This window comes from Desmodus rotundus, chromosome 5, assembly GCF_022682495.2.
Source record: "Desmodus rotundus isolate HL8 chromosome 5, HLdesRot8A.1, whole genome shotgun sequence".
In the NCBI taxonomy this organism is placed as follows: domain Eukaryota; kingdom Metazoa; phylum Chordata; class Mammalia; order Chiroptera; family Phyllostomidae; genus Desmodus; species Desmodus rotundus.
The window spans coordinates 29,833,811-29,857,502 of NC_071391.1; the positions used below are offsets into that span (position 1 = coordinate 29,833,811).

The following is a 23,692-nucleotide window of genomic DNA, read 5'->3' on the forward strand; positions in this document are numbered from 1 at the left end:
TGTCCAGATCTCCCAACACCATTTATTGAAGAGGCTATTTTCTCTCCAGAAACATTGAGTCTTTTAACTCAGTCAAAATTGGTTGCCTCATAGAAGCTCCAATTCTTCCAGGGGTATGTTTAAATGTAACCGTGAAGGCCTTGAGTTTCTGAAAGGGAGCCGGGATCATTTTTCATCTACTACTGAAATTTGAGAAATGGCATCACAAAGGCTTGAAGTGGATCAGCTCTTTCTCTACAACTCATAGACCAGGTCAAATACTTGTGTTTACTTGATGCAGCCTAATGCCCCCGGCCTCAGAAGTTTGTCTCCACTGAGGTAAATGGTGACTCAGAAGGTGACTATTCTGTTCCATTTTCCCTCTGTGCTGTTTGCTGAAGAGATAGCTTTGTGTTTGTGTCAAAGCATAATTTATTTCCTGTTTGACACAAAATAGAAACTTTCTATTTTTAGAAACAATTATGCCTGTGAAATGCCACACACATGGTGACATTAAAGTTCTGCCAAATATTGATTTATTTTTCAAAAAATAAATGCAAAAATCCCATAACTTGTCTTTATAAAAGAGAATCCAAAGTTATTATAAAAATTGGTTTAAATTGTATTTTATTGATTGATTTTTTTCTTTTAAATTGAAAGAATGCTCACTTCTCTTAAGTCCACAATCCAAATGTTTTTGTGTGCATTTGCTGGAACACTGTGGAGGTTTCTTTTAGGGCTGACAGGTAGTAGGAGGGAGTGTATGGAGTCTGTTTCCTAGACCTGGTGGTAAATAGTGCATATTCCCAAAGGCCAGTGAGGCGAACGTACCTTTCCACTGTTCTGGGAGTTTGAATGTAGTACCTGTGCAGCAGGAAGAGCGAAGGTGGGAAAGGCTCTTCAGACACAGGAGGTCTGGTCATATGAGCAGGCTGTCTGGATACTGGCAAACTTGTACTAACTGTCTTTCTGTAGATCCACCCAATTTTGTTTATTATCATTGATAATAATGAGACCGACTGCACAAGGCTTTAAGGATAAAGAGAACCGGAGCTACCTAATGCTCCAGGATTTTTGACAGTATTTACATGAGTTATGCATCTGCTCTGTTCAGCCCTTTGGAAGAATTCTTTCAAACTGTCATCTACAAACCAGCTGCATCCGAATTCCCTGAAGTGCTTATTAAAAATGCAGATTTCTGATGGTAGACTTTTCAAATCACAATGTGCTGGGAATGAAGCCTGGAAATCTGGATTTTAATAAGCATTCCAGGTAATAATTCTGTGTAAAAATAAAAATAATAAACAGAAGAGTTTTATTCAGGTTTATCTCACTTATGTGTTTTATTTTCTAATAATTATTTTGAAGGTATGAAGCATGAAGTTCGTTTTCTATGAATATACCTTCTAAACATCACTTTATCCCTTTTGGAGGGTTTAACATACTACTCTTTAAGGAAGCTAGAGGGATGAATTTTACCCATCCCTTAGCTTGTTTTCTCGACCTCCACACCCCTATCTTGGACTGGACAATTCTTTCTTGTGCAGCACGGTCCTGTGCATTGTATGATGTCTTGTAACCCCCCTGGCCTGTACGCACTAGATGCCAGTAGCATGCCCCCACACCAAGCTGTGACAACCAAAACTGTCCCCAGCAACTGCAAAGTGTCCTCTGGGGAACAAAATCACCCACCAGTGGAGCTAAATCAGTTATGAACTATTTGTTGAATGCCCACTATAGTCAGATCTAAATTTAATTAGTGTTTATTCAACTTGATATAGACCATTCTGACACTTCATGTGTCATAAAATCCACAACCACTTAACAACCCTATTCACCAACGACACTGGCGGTATTAATATACCCATTTTACAGGTGAAGAAACTAAGCCTTAAGTAAGCGAAATCATTTACACAAGTTGTTAACCAGTTCTAACTAGAGGAGCCCTATTTTAAATCTAGTCTGATTCCAGAGCCAGTGGGTTTTGTCACGAGGATTTATATCTGACGATGACCACATTATGGCATTGGTAGTATATTTCAGGATTCTAATTGTAAATTTAAGTAATAATTTCTACAAAGCTACTTGAAATCATCCTACTATTCCTAAAATAAAACGTTAGTAGATCACTTTAAATGTTCACTTTCCACTCTTGCCCTGAATAGTGTTTCAAATTATATAATATTATAACATTTCTAAATGCTTCCTACTTTTAAGTTCCTTGATTCCTTTAGTCATATTTTATTATTAGTGGCCATAACATCATAAAAATGATGTGACTTTTTTCTAATTATAAGAATAAAATCCATCAAACTTTTCAGAACCTCATCTTCTTTTTAAATTTTATATACCTGGTATACAAATCAATATCCAAGTAATTAAAATTCTGGTTATCAAAATTCTTGCCCAGTATGGGAAGCCCTTACACGTTTTCTTGCTGCACTACACACAGCCAAACTGAAGCAGCCACTTCATTCAACATTCGTTTATGCATTCGCACTCCAAACCCTCCTGAGGCTGTATTTAGAGCAGGGTATTGTGCTGACAAGGAGAAGGGGGTTAACATTTACATACTTACTATACCTTCTCTGTACATTAACTATGCATCAGTTAATTTAATCCATGCAACTCCTGAGTTACATTTATCTCTCATTTTGCAAATATGAAAATGCAGATAGAAATACTGTACAAGAAAAAAAATCAAGCAGTGGAGCCGAGATTAGAATCCAGGGCTTTCTGACACAAAAATCTGTGCTACTAGGCACTCAGAAAAAGATAAGGATGGACCCTGGGGGAGTCAGAGAGAAAAAGAGAGAGGTAAACAATTTATCCAAAAGGCTGTAACAGGTGGACAGATGGAAAGCAAAGGAGGAAATCCATTCCAACCAGGGTGATCAGGAAGCAAGCTGGGCCTTGGAAGATGAATACAAAAAATATGAAGAAATTCCAAAAAGAAGAACTGGGTCAGCAAAGGTTCCAAAAATGGGAAGGATTACATTATACACCAGAAACTAGGGCACTCTTGAAACTGGCTGGACATGGTGGTGCAGGTGGATAGAAGTGAGAACATCAAGAGTGAGATGATGAACAAGGATGGTGGGAGGGGGGTTTGAAGGAATGTCCGGTAGACCAGTTAGGGGAGGAGCAAAGTCCATTAAGTCCATGACACCTAGGAAACAACAGGGTTCAGGGCCATAGAGGATAACAGAAAAGTATGCCCCTAAAGTGAAGTAAGTATAAAACTTACCAGAATTAAGGAGAGAGGGATCTGAGACCAGAGAGCTAGTAGGTGATCCGGACTCATATAACTTCAGGCAAGACAGTATCTTGCAGAGGAACAAGGGGCCAAAGTCATTAATGGTGGTGTAGAAAATAAAAACAGGTGACATAAATACTGTATGGAAATTGTGGTAAGACCCTAGCTTTGTTTCTTAGTGATGGTGTGACTGGAAAGTTACTAACCTTCTAGGCTTCTGATATTTCTCTACAAAAAGGGCAGTGCTGTGTAATGGTCAGAGCATGGTTTCTAAGGTCAGACTCCCCGAGTTCAAAGTTCACTTCTGTCACTTATTACTTGAGCAGTTTATTTTACTATTTATGCTTTATTACTCATCAACAAAAGAGGGATATTAAAAGAAACTATAAGTTACTACAAGTAAAGTGCCCAGAAGAATATCTGGCATACCCTAAGCATGGAAGGGGTGTTAGGACTTGTACAGGGATAATATTAACATATTATATTTTGTATGATTGCTGTGAAGCTAAATGAAATAATGCACCTAAAAAGTGCGGCTGATGCCTGACACATGAAAATAAATCCATAAAGGAGTCAGTGAAGTAAAAATAAATATAGCCAATCATTACTGAATTGTTAATCTGCACTAGTCACTCTCCTGAATTCTTATTTTAAACCAACAACAACCATATGAGGAGCTACAACACTACCCTTATTTCACAGATTGAATGGCCAAGTCCCACTGAGTTTAAATAACTTTTGAAGGTCACATGGATACTGGGTGGAGAACTATGGTTTATATTTACTTGGTCTGGTTGTAGATCCTAGATACTTAACTGTTAAACTCGACTGCACATTAATGGCAGCAGAACTAATACTAGCACTAACAGTGCCTGCAGCAGCTGACAAAATAACAAAAACTTTGCAAGACAAAAAATTTATTGAAAGATGGATAGTGACAGAAATCAGGAGCAACAGGAGGACTATCCCCACAACTCATGTTTTGAAAGAAGTAGTTAAACAGAAGCTCATTTAGAGAGAGTTTTGTCTTTTATGAACAAAGTTTAGGATTCAGAAAAGAAATAGAAGTAATAGTAGAATCAAGCATGGAAAAGAAGTTCCAGAATGTATAATAGTTTCGCGAGGTGGTACCCAGGTTTATCCCATGAGAGAATGGCTGTCGGGGACTTGCTCAAATGCAGACAGCTGGGCGCCAGAGCGTCTGAGTCTGTAGGTTTCTGAGGGGACTGGGAGTTTGCATTTCTAACAAATTCCCGGGTGATACTGATTTACTTTTCCTGATCTGAGAATCATTGACTTAGCAGTGTGGTGATAGGTATTGCCCCTAAACATCACAAAAGGGACAGATCTGGGGTAAAGGCAGGCTTAGAATGAAGAAATCTAGAAGAGCTGAAATAAGAGGCTTACCTTTTTTTTTTTTTTTTTTTTTTTTTTTTTTTTTTTTTTACAGATGGGAGTGTCAAGAGTGGAATGGAATCACCTAGGAAAAGGGATGGTTTCCCCGACAAAACACAAATCTTAATTAGGTCATTTGATCAAGATTTAAAGTGAATTTTGCTGATCTAGTTTTAAACTATCCTCATTGACCAAACTGACTAAGCAGCTGCCTTTTTTTCTTTTAGTTTTTATTTATTGATTTGGGAGAAAGAGAGAGGAGCATTGATTTGTTTTCCACTTATCTATGCATTTATTGGTTGACTCTTTTATGCACCCTGACTAGGAATTGAACTCACAACCTTGGCATATCTGGACAATATTCTAACCAACTGAGCTACCTGGCCAGAGCTGCTCTAAGCCTCAGGTTCTACATCTGTAAAATGAAGATACTTTTTCAGACTTCAAAGGAATATCATGAAGATTGAGTAAATTAACTATGAAAGCAGACAGTGTCTGGTTCGTAGTAAATGATTTATAAACATCAGCTATCTTTACAGAACTTTAACACTGAATAGGTTTCAGAAAATTGTTATTCTTTGTCCCTTTCTTCCGGAATGTTTTTGACCTGATTAAATAATGCTATTTCTGTGACAATGGTTTCAGAGTTGTTCCACGTCATCCTGAAATTCTAGCAGCTTATGGTCCATGAGGACACGTAGTGGGGATGCTACCTCCCATTTTGAAGGCACACAGAATTAGTCAAGACCTCTTCCTCAATAGTAGAGCTAAAATATGAGACAGGAAACAAATTTTTTAAAAAATAACTGATAGCCTTTTCTAAATGAATTATACCTGTCTTGGCATAATTCGCTTTTACCCCAGTGCTTTCTTTACACACACACACACACACACACACTTCGCAGCTAATGTCCTTTTACAGATACTCCCAATGCAGTATACTGAAATTGAGAACAGGTTGACAGTGACCAGTATAGAGCACTTTTATGGGACTTAACCTAAAATATCATGTGTTTCTCCACCCCTAAGTTGTCTGAATCTCTTGGAGACTATAGTCCACATCTGTATTCCACTTCTGCAAATCTCGTGATGCCAGCAGAGGGCTTTATATATAGTATGTTCTTATACTTTTGTATAAGGACTTCAAACAGAGGGCAATCATAACTTCCTTTCCTGGGGCCTACGTATGTGATAACAGATATGTCTTCTTTGAACCTGCTTTATCCTGGTATCTTTTTCAATCACTTGACCATTTATTTGTTCTTGAGCTTTTAATGGGGACGCACTGCCGTTCTTGGTAACCTAACTATCCTAGGAAGCTGAGTGACTCTCATAGAATTACTGTAGGATGGCAGCCATGGCCAAAACTCCAAGTACCCCTGTGGATAAATCCTCACTTGAGATAGTTGCTGAGTTCAAGTACATGGCCCAGCCTGGCCTCATCCTTAAGTCTTCCAAACAATACCGTAGAACCTCCTGAAACCAGCCGCCATTACCCTTTCAGTTCATCACAGCGTCCTGGTCACCCTCCGAGACCACCGTCTCTGCAACACTGCTTTCCAAATCCAATTAGGTCACGGTGCTTCAGAGGTGACATATTCTCCTCTTAAAGAATCGCAGCATTTATCAACACTTAATGTAATCATGCACGTTGGATTATGTTAGACAGTCACAATCTTTATTTGGCCTGATGTTACAAAAACAAACAAACTGAGCATTGAACATGCTTTTGATATCTCAAGAGACAGATGAAAATAGATTACATACTATGAAACATTTAATATTCTTGTGACTTTTATTACCCCAAGCATTGGTCTCAACTAGGACACATAGTTATGTTTCCCAGCATCGCTGCCCTGAAAACAGTATCCACCTCAATAGGCTTTGCGAGGTTATCCCCTTATCAAACGACTTGTCTAAAAAGCGAAATCACGCAAATAAATACAATTTTAAATTATCCCATAGCTCCTTCCAACGGACCTAGCCTAGCTTTAAGTAATATAGTAACTTTTTAAAAGAGACTAGGAAATAAATATCTTTAAAAAGAACATGCATAGTAAAGCTATTCAATAGGGGAAATCTGTTTAGTAAGGAAGCTCATCATTTGAAATCAGACACACAGGGGTTTGGAGTCCAGATTTCCCTCTTACCAGCCAGGGGTCTTTGGGAAAATAATCTGCTACTCTGTTCAGTTCTCTCATCAATAAAACAGTTGTCAGGATGCCCGCCTTAGAGAGTCGCTATGAGGAAGGAAGGTTAAACAATAACATAAGGGCCACTTGCTTATTGAGATTGCTTTTCATAATGATAAACCCTTGAAAGCCCCTTAGAATTGTTGTTTTCCTCATGATTTCCTCTGCAGCAAATGACACACTAAAATGATTTCAATTTGCTTAGTTTCAAGTTCAAACCTAATTTCTCCGTGTTTTTTCTGCTCATTACACACACATACACATATCAGAGTTTTAAAAGGGATTATATGAAAGAGAGTATCATCGTTTCACACTGAAAGACAAAGGACAGGGAAGAAATGCGTGTGTGTAGTGAGCTCGCTGTAGGAGGCTCTGTGTTCCTAAACAGAGCGCCAGATCGAGAGGCGGCCGATACAGAAAGGGCTGGAAAACAAATGCTGTAGTTGAAAGCCTGCGCCCCGCCCTGCCTGGCCATTACCATTTGGTGCAGCCCAGAGAGAATTCGCTGTGAAATTCCCAGTCACGTCCTGTTTCTGTGACCACAAACACCCTCACATATCAAGCCCAGCCAGCACGGATTTCCCTGGAAGTGGTGACAGAAACACCAGTGACTTGTCACTCCTACAGATTATATCCATTTTCCATGAATCAATCCATCAATCTCCATTTGGGCTGCGGCTTGTCACTCAACAAGGAACTAGTGTTCCTCACCCCAGGTGTGGCACTAATCCTCTCCTGGAGGGTCTGCGGGAATAGAGCGAGTCAGGCTGTTTAATCTATTCACTCTAATCAAATCAGTGCTCAGGCACCTCCCTTTGTCACATCTGATGCCCTACGCCCATATGAAATAAGGAATACATGAGCACAAGCCAGCCCTCCTGGTCCCTTGGTACATCATTAAGTCGTAAGAATGACTTCATCCCTCATGACAGAGAAATGAGACAGCTCCAACAGTGGCATATGGCAGGGGGAGAATCATTGTACCAGCTGCCCACCTGACTCTCTCCCCCCTCCAATGATGCCCCCACCCCCTCCAGAGGCAGCCTCTTCACGCGGTAGTAGGATGTGGCAGCCGCAGGGGAAGCCAGAGCTAGTGAGTAGGAGAGAAGCCTGTGTCAGCAAACCACGTGCAAGCCCTTAGGGACCCCTCCCCCTCTCGAACCATCTATTCATCTTGTGGAAAGGGTATTTTCTTTTGTCAGAAAAGGGAAGGCCTTTTCTGCATTGCCCTAGATACCTAACCTATAGGGCCCACAATGGAAAGGCAGCTAGATGTTTGATAGGCGGCAAGACGAGTGAGATAGAAATAGAAACCTCTGGCCCCGGAAGACTGGAAGACTATTAACTGTTTTTCCATCTAGGAGGATAGTGGTCCCTTGCAGCAGACTTTATGTCTGTAGTCTGAATTATTTTTTCACACAAAAGGAATTTGCAAATGTTTCTCACCTGAAAGGTTAAGGAATCCTAGCTCGCAATGAATGTTGCAGTAGACAGGTAAGTAGAGAGGGAAAAAAAGATGACAAAAGCTAGAATAGATAGATAGATAGATAGATACATAGATAGATACATAGATACATAGATAGATAGACAGGTAGATAGATAGATGGATAGATGATAGATAGATGGATAGATGATAGATAATAGATACATACATAAGTAGACAGAGTGTATTTTTGTGCATATTTGGTGATAAGACTTAAGATTTCCAATATATGCTTATTCTAATAAATAAAGCACACCTTTATTGTTTTATTTCTATGAATGAAAAAAACAGAATAACTCCAGCAAAATCATTTCTTTCTGGGTTTAAAATATGAAGGTATTGTGTTTAAAATATCTTTGTTTCTCGCGTTTTGAAAATCATTCTCACCAGAGGATTTTTCATAATTAGGTTAGCCAGAATATTTACCAAAATCACATCAAATTTCATTTTTATATATGCAAATGCACATAAGTAAAGTTTTAAAATCCATGCCTTTGAGCACTGGCTGGTGTGGCTCAGCCAGTTGGAGCATAGTCCCACAGACCAAAAGGTCACAGGTTTGATTCCTGTTCAGGGCACATACCAGATTTTGGGTTCAATCCCTAGCTGGGGCATGTAGAAGGGGGCAACCACAACCAACTGATGTTTCTCGCTCTATTGATGTGTCTCTCTCTATCTGCCTCTCTCTCTCTCTCTCTCTCCCTCCCTCTCTCTCCCTCAAGCAATGGAAAAAAATGTTCTCAGGTGAAGATTAAAAAATCCATGCATTTGAATCTGTTCATTTTTATGTATTAATTACTCTTTTATATTAGTAGTATGGATCGAATTGAATCATTCAAAATCCCAAGGAAGAACCCTTCTTCTTTGCAGACAAAAGGTCAAAACTGCCCCCCAGCCAAGCTCAAACCTCTGCAATCTTCTAGGAACCCAAACTGCCAAAGGGGCTGGTTTGTCCCCTACAGATAATCACACTATTTGTTTAAGTCATTATCAAGTTTGGATGTTGCATTTTACAGAGAGAACAGAATCACTCATGTTGTGGCCAAATAGTTTGGGAGCCAGTGAACACACAAAAATACAGTATGTTTCTCCTGCCACAAAAAAAAAAAAAAAAAAAAAATCTAAGCATCCCTTGGGCCTACTAAAGGCTTCTCTGTCTAATTCATGGATTTCTGTGCAAGGTTTGGGGCATGATAGATTGTGGGCACTGATTCAGAGAGCAGATGGCTCAGCTTGCTGATGAATGAGAACTTTGCAATGAAGCACATAATATCAGGCAGAGATGTGAAATTTCAAATAGATGTAGCCTGTGGTTATGTACTATGGGCCACCTGAGTTTTAGACTCAATTATTTCGTGACCTTGGGCAAGTCACCACCTCCCTGATTCTCTAGTCCCTTTCCTGGCCTGTAAAAGGAGAGGACTGGATCGGATAAGCCCTGTCCAGCTCTAACATGGGTTCTTTCTGTCACCGGGAGTGCACACTACGTCCCAGACACATGCGATCCTCAGTCTCTTATTCAAATAAAGAACTATCTTTCTTTAGCAAGAGTCAAGTTAGAAACCCCAGAGGTATCTGAAAAGACAAAAGTTGTACTAGGAATTGAACCTTCTTGAAATAAAGGATGGGGGAGGGGAAATAAACAGTAACTTCCAACAGAGAAGTCTAACCTCCAGCTTACATGTATTTCTCTAAGTGTACGTACAATGCCTGGTTAGCATTCAAACGTCTCATGCACTGAACTACTAGCACTCTTAATACTATTGGCTGAAAGTATTTTTTAAGACAACTCTTTAAAAGCCTTCCAATGAGACATGACATTTCCAGTGAACAATATTATTAATGATGCATATGAGAAAATAATTTTAAAGACAGAAATCTGACATGTGAAAGGAAGCATTTTGATCATCATAAAAATAACCCTTTGTATTACTAATACTTAAGGTGAATTTAAACACAGGTAAAGCAGAATGCTCATAAGGTATTTCCTTTTAATGTCTTTTTCTGAACCTAAGATTTCATTAATAATGAATGTTAAAAGGCACTTGTAAAAAATTTTACACATGCTCTCTTTTAGCTGTCATAACAACCATGTCAGGTAGGAATTTTGGTTTGTACCCTTTTACAGAAATATAAACTGAGGCTCAGAGAAGTTAAATAACATTCAATGTCTTTAGTTATTAAATAGCATGTTCAGGAGTCTGGACCCATACAGTTTACCTTAGCACCTATATCTTAACCAATATGCAATATTGTTTTTTGTTTTTAAAAGCCACCGACACTTTGTTGTGATGCCCATTTTATTTATTCAGCTAGAATCTATCATGGGCCAAGCACTCTCTGAGATGCTAGGTATAGAGCAGTAAGAAGAAAATTAGCAAAACTGCATGTTTTGTCTTGAAGCTTACATTTTACTGGAGACAGGTAGATATTAAAGAAAAAAATAAGTAAAATATCTATTCAGCCTGTGGCAATAAGCGCTCTGTAAAAAACTACAGGAAGGTTGGGAAATCAGGAGGGCAGGAGAAGATTAGGGAAAATTTTTAAATAGGGGTTAAGTAATATTGCCACCTAGACTGAAGAAGCAAGGATAGTCTTCATGGATATAATAACACCCATTAAAAACTTAATGTTAGCCAGACTTCCTCTGGTAATTCTGACCTTCTTTGGTTATGCCCACTGCAAAAATTCTGTTGTATTTCACATTAAATATTTGCCCAGCAAGGTTCTTTCTCACTCTCTCAATAAAAGGTAAAAATAGTCCTTAGCCATTCCATACTTGTAAATACCTAGATTGATGTAAGCTCCATGCCCTGTACTGTTTAAAGACAAAATTAATTGTCCCCAACACCTTTTAATCACTACATTAAATATGTTCTCATCTGAAAACATTACAGATCTTGTGTGGAATGTCTCTTTGATTCCCACCCCAAGGCCCTCCATGGAGATGACTAGATGCTCCCTCCCAGGATGTGCAATGGCCCTTTAAGGAAAGACAAAGGAAAAAATGATGCAAGGGCCATCCTGGGGAACTGAGATTTCTCTCCCCAGTGCTCCCTCTTTCCTGCTCACCATAAGCAGGAAAGCAAGAATGCTTAGAACTTGACCAAAGAACCAAAGAACCAAGAACCTGTATTCTGCCCAAGTGTGGGGCTGCTTTTGCTTCATCCATAACATGGCGGTGCCAGACATCACTGCTGTTTGTTTTTCATGGAGAAATTCACCTGGCAGTGCAACCAGGAGCACTTCCCTCTTGAGGAGCTGTCTCCACACACCTCAGTCCCTCTACTCCAGCTCTGCCCTTAGCAGTGATGGCAAACACTTTCCAAAGTGAGGTCTTTTTCCACCTAGAGGTGAAGGCATCTGTCTCCAATTTCCCACCCAAGGGAAATTTTGTTCTATTATTCTATGGCCTACAGGGAGAAGTTTATGTGAATGGGCATACAATACTTGTAGGTGGAAAACTGGGCTCACTGTGTTGTTTTTACTGTTCTCACTGTGAATATTTTGAAAGGGATTATATGATAAAAAAAAACATACATTTGTCAAACCAATTCTAAAAATCCCTCTGAGATTTTGTGTGTTTTTTTAAAAAAGCCTTATAAGATAGAATTTTATACAGCATGTATAGGCCTAATCAGACATTCACCAACATTAATAATAGGTGTTTCTGGTGATTAAATTATTTATGATTATTATCCTTTATTTTTAATTACTTTTTATTTAGCATGTAGTACTTTTTATAGAATTTATTGGGGTGACATTGGTTAATATAGGGATACAGGCTTCAGGTACACAATTCCATAGCACGTCATCTGTATATTGCATTGTGTGTTCACGACCCAGAGTGTAGTTTCCTTCCATGGCCAGTTATCCCCCTTCGCCTCCTTCTACCTCCACCTGCCCCCTTTCCCTCTTGTAATTTCCATCCTGCTGTCTGTATCTGAGCTGTTTTTCTTTGCTTAATCCCATCACCATTTACCTTTTTCAGTTGGAAAAGGGAATGCTACAGAGTTTTAAAAACTGTTTTCCTAGGAGGCATAACAGGCTTAAACATTTGTGATGTTTCATTACATTTTTAATATGTAGCAGAGATGTCAAAATCCTAAGATGCAATAAAGAAGATAGTCTATAATCTTCGATCTGTTCATATATTTTACAATGAATTTTAACTTAGTTTTCTCAGGCTTGTAGAACAGAAAACATGGCATGTGAAAATATTAAGTTTCTCTCTTTTGAATACTCATTTCAAGGTCAGATGAATACAGATCCAAAAAAAATCTAAATTTGGAAACTTTTCCTTCAGGAAAATGTACCAAATAAATTAGAACCAGAGTCAGCATCCGTCTTTTCTTTACTAAACAAGACACCAGTGGTAGCAATGACCTTGCTTCTTCTTTTTTTTTTTTTAAACCAGGAAAACCTGTTTACTGACCTCCCAGTTTTACAACCAGCAAAGTGGGGCATCCCTGGTGGTTTTTTTCTTGGCAGGAAAATGTCAGCATTTTAACATTTGGCAAGCTGAAGGTTTTGCCTCTGACAAAACCTTACAGGCACAGCCATTATGTTTTCATTTTATGTTTCATTGAGTTTCCTGTATCACTTTTGGGTTTCAGTGATTTGTTAGATATTTATCCCTGAAGTGAAAATATTTCCTATATGTGTGTTTGGAGTTTCTTTCCAGGAAAGTTTATTTTGTATTAGAAAATATTTTATATAAAAAATCAAAGATTCCGAACACCATGTATTATGGATATGAAAGCCAAAAATGTACCAAGTTCATTACCAGGAAGATTTACAGGAATATTTCCTTTAGAGGTTTGTTTGTTTGTTTGTTTGTTTGGTTTTTGCCTAATATTGCTTATTCTTTGATTTACCCCATTTCAAAAAATTGAGTTCTCTACACAGTTAACGCTTTTCATTTTAAACTAATTCCTTTTTAAAAAGAGTATTTGTCTCTTGATGGGCCTAAGGGCTGACAGCACTATTCTTAATCTATCGCACTCTCCTCTGGACATTTTGAAGGACTGTCCAAAAATCTTCTCTCTGGAATCATTAAGCCGGAAATAAACTTCCAGAAATTCCTTCCTAGACCTTGGCAACAACTGGGAAATCTTGGGTAGGAAGACACCGCTGGGAATGGGATTGCAGATGACCAAAGTCGCAGGAAGTGCCCGGGAAATTACTGAGAGATGAAGAGGGACCAGTTGACAAAAGCAGACAGGAGACCAGACTAGAGAGGTGCCCAGTTCTAGACTACTTGCCACCTTTTGTAGGAGGATGGAGGGGGTGAAGCCATAGGTACAAGGTCTGAAGGAAGACCCAAAGTCTCTATTTGGGGTCTCCAAGAAGCAGTACCTAGAAGGGTGAGTGCATTTGTTCTTTACCAGCTTAACAATTCAGATTTAAGGAGCACTGAGTTTTATGTGCCATAATGAACGCAGTAAAGCAAATGAAGCTGTCTCTCGCCCTCCCCTCGGATGGCTGTGCTCTTTGACACCCCCGCCCCTTTAGTTCACACGCCCCAAAAGTCCGTGTGCCTCCGCAGGTGGGGCTTGGAAAACTCCCGGGGGCTGACCCTAGGACCTCGGCTTGCAGCCACCACTGCAGCAGAGCTGGAGGCAGCAGGCCACAGCTGAGCGCCTTCTCCGCCCCGCCCCTACTCGCCGAGCTCATTAACAGGTGGAATCACACCCCGGCTTGTAAAATCCCGCCTGCCTCCATAGAAACAAATCCTTCAGACGCAGAGGACCATCTGCGCGGGCTCTCGCCTTCAGGGCTTTCCACTCGCCCTGCGGGGAGGTCAGTGCCGCAGGAAGCCGGGGCACCCGCGGGGCATGCAGGAGAGAGCAGCAGTGACGCCCCCACCCCTCTGTGGACCCCGCCTCGCAGTCCCAACTCGGGCTGCTCACCGCCAGGCCTCAGCTCCTTCCAGGCCCAGAGGCACGTCGACTATTTTGTTAAGGGACAATTCAGACGCCGCGGAGAGGAAGCGACAACGTGCGCCCGCCCGGGAAAGCCCAGATCTTTTCCAGCGCCTTATTCTGGAAGGAGGCCCCAGCAACTTCTGCTATGAGGGGGGGGGGGGGGGTGCCAGGAAATTAGGAGACCTGCCCAGGAGTTCCCGACCCGCGCGGGGCCGTCGCCCCTGCCCACAGTCTCCGCTGCCCCTCTGGAGGGTACACGCTCCACGACCCCGAGCCCGGGCCTGCCCCGCACGTTACCTGTTGGCTGCCAGCCGAGACGCGATGTAGCCGCCCGGAATCTGGGTGATGATGTAGCCCCAAAAGAAGGAACCGTGGATCATCCCCACGGTCTCTGGGTCCCAGTTGAATTTGGCTTTCTATGGGAGTAGGACAAAAAATATTTTTAATAAATAAGCAAATAAAGTAAAATTTAAAAACCGAGGTGGACGGAGAGAGTAGAGTCAGTGCCTGGGTTGAAGATTCACTTTCAGTAGCTCTCCATCCAAGGAGCGCTTGGTCCCCAGTTACTCCCTGTATTTTGAACTTGGGGGAAGGGAGGTCTTAATTTCCGTTTCATAACAAAACAGAATCGATACCTTCTTATAGAGAGGCAATGCCTCTTTTAACTTAAAAAAAAAAAATCGTGCTCATTTGAAATGCGTTGTGATTAACAGCCAGGTTGGGCGCTCTGGCTTTGCTCTCGGAACTGGTAGGCGGGTCGGGTCGCCTCGGGGAATGAGGGATCCTCGGGGCTCCAGTTTGGGAAATTCCGACTCCCGGGAAGAGATTCCGTTAGCTGGCTGGGGGTAGAGAACACCCGACTGGGTGCATTTAGCGGAAGCCAGCCAGTGCGGAGAGTAATGGAATCTCTTGGAGAACCGAACTCAAAGCGGGAAATTCTGGAGAAGGAAGTTGGGGAGCTTGGGGTGGAAGGTGCGAGGAGGTCGGAAGTATTAGGAAGGAAGATGGTCCCAGCAAAACGGGGATGGTCGTGGGCCGGAATGACTTGCAGTAGCCCGGGAAATTGGGGGAGTCGATGGAAAGGGGGATGTTGCTAAGGCGTGGTCGTAAGAGGCCGCGAGGGGTGTGTCCGAAGGTCGGGGCCTAACTCCGCCCTCGACAGCTGGGCGCCTGCACCAGGTGAACCTTAAAGTAAACCAGGAGGAAATAGCTGCAGCGGAAAGGGGAAAGAGCGCTTATTCCCCCTGAGTGGCCCGCTTTCACCCCCTTGAGTAACATTTTGACATCAGGCGCAGGGTCTCCCAGAATGTCCACGGCTGGTCAGCGCTCACCGCTTCCCACCCAAAGCGAATGAGGAATTAATCCTCCCAAACCTCACTCTGCCTGGTTTCCGGCCACTCAGGTCCCTAAACAAGAAATACGGGCCCACGGGTTTCTGTGACCTTGAAATTGACCCTTCTCTTCCCAGGGGTTACCCAGCACGCCCATTGTAAGATTAACGGACGGGATTCCCGAGCCCCCACGATGTGCCTGCGCCGCAGCCCCTCTCCTGGTCAGCCAGGGCCACCGCCCCTAAAGGCCCCTGGGAGGGAACTGCCCACGTGCAAACCGTTCATTTGGTTTGGTTTTCGATTTTGTTTCATTTGCATTACTAAGAATGTTTGGCGGGGAAATGGAGGGATTCTGCAGAAATTGTAACTAATACGGTGCCCTATTCCTTTGAGCAAAAAAAAAAAAATGTTTTGATTTCGATTTAGCAGCATTATTAAGCACCAATTTCCTGCTTCTCAAAAACCGATTGAGATACACCCTATTTCCACTTCGCAGGTGAGAAAAGGAAGGCCCAGAGAGCAGAAGCGACTTGATTCGGTAGAAAAAAGGCAGGTGATCCTAGATGGGTGCATTTCGAAGGGTAGTATTAGCAGGGAGCTGAGGGAGCATCCAGACCTTCCTCATTTGGTAGGGGAAGGGAGGGAACCGCACTCATAAACGGATGTGGCTTTGCGCGACCACCCGGCCAGCTGTTGCCCACCTCCTTGATGACCTTGCCCCCGCGGTGGATGGTACTGTTGTTGACCATGTCCACGATGGCCACGCCCAGGTTGCAGCGGATGCCGAACGAGATGCAGAAGCCTAGGCCGCTCATGATGGCGATGATGTAGCGGCGTGGCAGGCCGAAGCACGTGCAGTCGCACAGCGGAGCCTTTTTCTCGGGCACCTCCAGAGGCTTCCCATCCTCCGTCAGCTCGATGGTCTCCCCGGCTTCTTGCTTTTTCTCCAGCACCCTACGCGGCAGAGCGGGGGAGGGGGGAAGGCGAGCGCGCCTGGGGTTAGGCACCCCAGACGCCCACCAGTTCCCAATTCCCAGGGCCCGTTAGGGCTGAGGGGAGGGGCGCTGACCAGCTCCCCCACCCTCCGGGGTGAGGGTACCAGACCAGACAGGAGGCTTCAGGACCTCCCGGGCTCTCCAGCCTCTGTCAGTACCCTCCCCGAGAAAGCATCTCGTCGACTTTAACACCTCTGGCCTCTGGCATCCAGTCCCCATTCTCTCGGGATCGAGCCCGCAGCACCTTCATTCATACACAGGCCGCTTGGGCCTAACTTTCCTGCTGGGTCTGCAGTTTATGAAGACGCCCAAGGCGCCTTCCGAGCAACTGTGTAGACGCTTAGCCGCAGTGCTTTACCCCGGAGACAGGGTGTTTTATTATCCAGCCCCCCAGACTCCTGCCAGCCGCTCAGCTGGCCGGCCCAGCCATGGCCTCACACCCGCCCTGCCCCTTCCTTCCCGGGCAAATTAAAGCTTTCCGAGAGGAGGACGCCGCGATCCTGCCCCCCAACTAAGCCCCGGATCCCCGGGGACTGAGGCCTCTGCTGTCCAGTGCCCTCGCGGAGCAGGTCTGTGAACGCTCTCTCTGAAAGATTCGAGCGCTCTGCGGCCCCTTCCTCCGGCCCCAGGGTGCCAATTCAACGTTTACTCTCGCGTTACACGTCTTACTTTTTTTTCTCTGATACTCGAGTTTGAAACAAAGGCCTCCGCAACATATGGCCGACACCTAAGCTTCCTACTGCCAGAACATGAATAATTAATTATTCACAATCTTGCGTCATTACTATCTCGGTTACAAACACCGAAAAATATCACGGGCCCATTTGCAAAGATTTAAAATGCGACTCCCAGGTTACAAACGCGCCCCCAAATCAACTCGGTGAGAGGTTCCATACCCAGGTAGAAAGTATCACATTTAGTTTTTGTTTTATGTTTTTTAATTTGCATAGCATTTCACAAGAGTTCACCCTTCCGATTCAATTCCTTTTAGGCTTTCATCCTTGGGGGAAGGGAGTAGGGGAAAGCGGAGTGATAGAAAGGTTTTACTAAAAACCGATAGTGTTGTTCTAGTCCACAGTGTATTTATGAAATTTCTAATTTTTTAAAAAAGATGAGGGATGTGAAGGATAACATCATCATGGACCCTTGAGATGGATACTTTCAATGTTTAAACAAAAAGCCTCTCCGTTTACAATTTGCAGGTATTTCTAATCTAGCATATAATTAATTTTTATTGGTACCATTTTAAATGATATCTCCAGACACAATTGTCTTCCCACACACGGGCAAAGCCAGTGAAATTCGAAGATCAATTCCCAAAATGCATAGCTTGGGAGATGGCTGTCAAGCAACTTGAAACTACCAGGGGGGAAAAAAGTCAGTCTTCCAAATTCTACAGAATAACACCTGGGAATAGGTCACAAACATATCTGCGACTCCTGTTAATCCTTGTTCCTAACGTCCAGTCTCACCTGGAGAACACAGGGCAATATATTCTGAGAGAGGAAATTTTAACTAATGAGATTTGATTTATTCTTGTACATTGGCTTCATATACTCAGCCTGCAAAGTTGAACTCTGCACCTGAACTCCCCACCTGATGACAGTTGGGCTGGGAAAGAACAGCTCTGTCCCAGGCAGCCGCGGGACTGCAGGGCCCTTGCGGTATCTACTGCCGCATAGGTGCATGATCCAGCCTGCACGAAGCCCACCAGAGCCAAAGAGATTTGGAAGATTGGGAGGCGCATTGGTCATTTTCTTTACATTTCCTATACATTTCCAAAGGCTTCGATTTCTCAAATGTGAAAATTAGCGCTCTCTTTGAATCATATATATTTTTTGTTTCTGCCCTCTCTTCTTGATTTTGCTCATTCAGAAAAAGTGTATTCATACAATACCTTGAAAGGATTTCAGATTATGAAATTTACAGCATAACTGGTACAACGACTACAGGGAGGATAAAGAATATTTTAAATAATTTCCAGTTTTCAAAGTCATTTTGCTGGTTACTATTATGGTTTTTCTTATAAGTACTGTGACCTCTTCCAAGCAAGAAATAGACTTTTAGGAGAGGTCAAATGATGAAAATTACATATACATTGTTTCAGGTTCAGAGAGAAGAACTGCCTCAGCTACCAATTATTAATATATTTTGATTCCTCTTCCTTCTTTACAGAGGATGATTCCACTGGGAGATTCACTACTCAAGTGGTTTTGAAGCTAAGACATAAAAAAAAAATTTTGCCATTACTCTTTGGAATTTCTTGATTAATTTTAAAGGCTTGTATTTTTTTAATTCATTTGTCTGCATCAAAGGAATTGAATTTGGTGTCACTATAAGCACCAAAAGAAAGGTTCTTTGAACCTGTACTGGTCATTTTCAATTGTAAAAAAGACAAATCCTGGGTAGGAAAGGGTGAGAATCTGCAGGTACCAAACAAAAATCACACACACATACACAAAGCAGACAGGTTCTTTTAGTGCAACATTCCTGAATAAATAAGCAGGTTTCCAGAGTAGCCCTGATCCAGCAATGAGCAAGAAAAAAGACTTTCCGATCATATTACATTACAATCTCTCTAAGCAACCAGGGTTTACGGAAATAGCCCTGCAGATTTTTTTCATGCTGAGCCCCAGGCAAATATGGGTTTGCTTTTTCTTACCTGTAGATCTGGCCGAGGGATTTTCCAGCAAAATTCTTTAGCCCCTCTTTTCCTGGGGTCAAAATCCTTTGTTTTACCGACTCCATTCTTGCAAAGACTGGTGTCGGGCTCTTGCCAGATTTAAATAGTGATCGCTATAAAAGGCGAGAGTTGCGCATATTGTCTTAACCCCTTAAGGTAGTTGTGGGATTTTTCTTCTCAGCAGAATAGCATTGATGTGTCTCCAGCAAGAGTGCGAGTGAGAGAGGGGAGGCAGAGTGAGAACAGAATACAACAGAATAGCTGCATGCAACCCACGTTTTTTTTTTTTTTTTAAATAGGAGAGTTGGTAGACACAATCAGAAAGTCTCATTGGAAGGGGAGGTTCCGGTGGCAAAGGGCGCACGCACTGCCATGGTATTTGGGCGGGTGCCGATGAGACCTTGTCCTGGAAGTCAATCCACTGAAAAACAATGTAAATCCCCGGTGTTGAAAGCCTTATTGCTGTCAAATCTTCTGGCTTTTAAATGGAAGGGTGGAAATAGAACAGAACCCCTTTGTAAAGACAAAGACAAAAAGAATGGTCGTTTTAAAAATATGTGCATATGCTGTAAGGAGCAGAGCACTTCCAAAACTCATGGGAGCATCATAGGTCTCAGGTGAGCGATGCTGCTGTTAGTTTTTTCTCCTTGCCTGCGATCTCCTCCCATCACGCCGGCGCAACTCTGCTCTGCGGTAGAGTTGAATTAAGATGGAGAAAGCTTGCAGCTCTTTGAGGAGGTGAGTAAATAATAGATACACAGATCTGATTCGGGCAGCGCCAGGGAAGATTTTTTCAGCACGGCTGACAGCGCCGTCCAGGCGCGTCTCTGCAGAATGGTTCAGCACCACGGACAGAGTCAGTTTCGGGAACTGGGGAAGCTTCTTCCGGCTGCCCAAATTGCCAACTTTCTGGAGGAGCTGGATCACCCTAACCAAGCACCCTTCTGGGGATTTTCAGAAATGGATGCTATGGAGACCAAGTGGGAAGATGTCATCATCGCCAGAGTTTTCAGGGAGAATGGTGCCTTTGGCTCTGCAAAGGAGGAAGACTTCATTAAAAACTGACAAGTTACTTCTAGTCTACCTTTTACGCAGCACGCTGACAATGTATCTGTTGCAAGGAAGATTACAACATATTTTCCTCATGTTTGTGGTATTCTTGAGCACCTGAGCTCCTTTGGATGTAAAATATATTTACACAAAATGTATACTTATATTGTTCATGTATTTTGTTTTAACCCTAGATAAGAAAGTGGAAGGAAGGAAGGAAGGAAGGAAGGAAGGAAGGAAGGAAGGAAGGAAGGAAGGAAGGAAGGAAAGAAGGAAGGGAGGGAGGAGGGAAGGGGGTGGGAGACAGAGAGGAGAGAAAGGGAAAGGAGAAAAAAAATGAAAGAAAAGAATACCTGCAACCTCAGTGCCCTTGATTAAATGAAAAACAGGTAGTTTAATATATATTCCTTGGAATTTTATGATTCTTCACTCAACTAGTCACAGCACGCTACTGAAGTGTCAATGTACTGATTAAATTTGTGCCTATACATTGTGCTTGTCAATAAGCAAACACTGATGATATTTTCAAGATTTATTTTAAATTATATTTCTTTAAAATATAATTTTTGTAACATTTTCTCCTAAAACATGATTATAGACATTCAAGTAAGACATTTGTTTTCACATATATAGGTATAGCATCAATAAATTTATTTCATTAAGTAAAGCAAGAAAAATGTCAGCTTTATATTAATTATTAATGCTTTGACACAAATCACAGTCCTTTTTTGTGTAATTCAGGGAAATGACTACAAAACAGTTTGCCCTTGAACCACATTCTCAAGGTTGAAATGTTTGGATTTTATTTAAACCAACAGGGGGAGTAGATTTTTTCTTAGGAATCCAGGGACCAAATCTCACAAGTATAGATCTAAATATAGAATCATGTAAGAATGTTCCCTGAATAGTCTAAAAAATACAATAGCTATGGATACACAGAATAGATACCTGAAAAATTATCAAAAGTAGCTAATGCTATCTACCATTGTTAAATTTGATAGTTGTCATATAAATATCTATTAAATATATATTTCCTATAAAACAATGAACCATATTTTTCTAAAGCTCTGGAATGCCTCAAAATAATACCCATCCCCAAAAGTGAGCAAGCATAAGTAGGAAAAACAGACACTAAACTACCTCCTTCCAAACGGAAGATTTGAGGTAGGTAGTCAGGACGTGACTTATCTAGGTGCTTTTCAGAATGTCTGGTTTTCAAATCTTTAGTGACCACATTCATTAAATGTACTTCATTTAGGGACACCCCTGATTTTAAAATTCTGGAAAGTTATGCAAAGAGAAAAGAAGTTAAATATCTGTGAAGCTTGGATGGTGATATAAAAATGGTTCTCCTAAGCAGTCTTGCTTAAGTTCCACCCCGAATGTCTAGAGATCTAAACTACATAATTGCTAAGTCTGCATTAAATACATATATATATTTAAATGATATATATATATAAAGTGTGTGTATATATATATATGCACTTTATATAAAGTATATACATAATCTGAGGGGGCACCAAGCAATACAAATCCAGCAAGATCTGAATGACGTAATTGCTAAGTCTGCATTAAATATGTGTGTGTGCGTGTGTGTGTGTGTATCTGAGGGAGCACCAAGCAAAACAAATCCAGCTTGAAAGCATTGTTTCTATAGTAAAATAATTACATTCACCTTTGTTGTAATACATGTCAACTGGATCTCTCCTCCATTCTCTTAGTAACAAGGTGAGTGCTTGAATAAGAATTACTGCTAATATTTATTTATTCAGTCTAAAAATATTCATTTTGTGCCTAGAATTGCACCAGATTCTGGGAATGTGCCCTGAAAGTTCTCACAAGCTACATGGAAAACAGACACATAAATAAAATTACAAATAACTATGGGTGAAATTGGACAAGTAACCCGGCCTAGGAGTGAAAGTGTAGAGGAAAGATTTTAGGAGGCAATGTTTCCTTGCCTGTCTTAATATTTTAAGAGAAACTTAACCCTGTGAAAATGGTGGCAGCCTAGTGGAACGGAGTCGGTATGGGTGGTGGTACTTGGAAAACATTTCAGCCAGGGGGGGACATCTTGAGCAAAATCATAAACAAATGGAAATGCTGTATGTGGAAAATTACAAGAATTGTTACTAGGCCACCTGAGACCAAAGAATGCCATTCAGGCTATTCTTAAATGAATAGCTACTCCCAATATAAAAGTCCTACATACAGACACTACTTACTAATCCGACAAACTGCCTTCAGGTGTGGTTCCAAAACCCAAACACTGAACACGTACTTTTGTGACTTCTAGTTCACCAGATTCATCTTTATGCCAGGAAATATTAGTAGCTATACACATGGTATTAATATAGTGATATTTAAAAAGCCTTTCCTTCTCTGGATACCCTCCGTTACCCCCATATCTTCCATCCAATTTTAACAATGTCTTAAGCTGAATTATTGGACAGCTCTTCCTGTATGACAATTATCCCCTCTTCCCCAGCACTCTTAAAAATAAAAGGAGAAGATTTCACCGACTATAACTACTGTGCGTAGTGTATTACAACTTACAAGTGACTTTCACTTACATGATTTTATCTATTTCTTATAACTGTTCTTTGAAATAAACTTGTTTTATTCCAATTTTGTTGAGGAGGAAAATGAGATTCAATGACTTGCCTGACATCACGTGACGAGTGATGAAGAAGCAGCATGTGTTTCTCACCATTTGATATCTTGTCAAAGGACAGGTTCTGGCTCATCAGGTCTACAGAGGAGCCCAAGACTCAAAGATTCCAGTGAGTTTCCAGGGTCACTTACTTGCCCATGGACCACACGTTGACTCTCAGTGGTGTTGAGAATGGAATGGAAAATCAGCTCACCTGGGTTGGAGTCCTGAATTTGCTGATTATTATCCTTATAACTTTGAATCAATCACTAAACTTTAATAAACTTCAGTTTCCTAATTTGTACTAATTAATGCTTGTAGTAAGTGATCTCTATCACCCCTTCTACTTATAAAATTCTATGACTTTTTCATTAACGTATTCATCGATGTAAAGTCTTTAGGGTAGTTTTCTTCTACCCTAAGATTTCCCTACTGTGTATGAGCTAAATGGCTAATAATGAACTGAGAAAAATGCCAGTAATATAGAGAAATGTGCTTCATATATTTAAAGAAGAGTGAATTTGTTTCTTATTCTACTATGAGTAGATGTTAATTTTCATATGCAATTGTTTAAATAATTGCCTCATAGTATTCTTTGAAATTCACATAAGATAATACCTAATAGCAAGCACTGTGATGAGCTTTCATTTGTTTATATCCTTGTGTGAGGAAATACTTTTGAGAGATCATTTAAATGTCTTCAAATGTTGCCCTCTGGTGGAAGGATATGTTACCATTTTGGAAGCAA

The 23,692-nt window shown here is 41.4% G+C and overlaps 1 protein-coding gene across 1 annotated transcript in view; it reads right to left on the reverse strand.

Annotated features, from left to right (window-relative positions):
* SLC17A6 (solute carrier family 17 member 6) overlaps positions 1 to 19,895 on the reverse strand; it is a 38,765-nt gene extending 18,870 nt beyond the window's left edge. Inside the window, exons 1-3 of the mRNA XM_024559033.4 lie at positions 19,221 to 19,895; positions 16,265 to 16,517; positions 14,530 to 14,648 (exon numbers count right to left, since the gene is read on the reverse strand). Coding sequence (XP_024414801.1) covers positions 14,530 to 14,648; positions 16,265 to 16,517; positions 19,221 to 19,306 — 458 coding nt within the window. The 5' untranslated portion in view covers positions 19,307 to 19,895. The remainder of the gene's footprint in view (positions 1 to 14,529; positions 14,649 to 16,264; positions 16,518 to 19,220) is intronic.
* Positions 19,896 to 23,692: the final 3,797 nt, after the last annotated feature.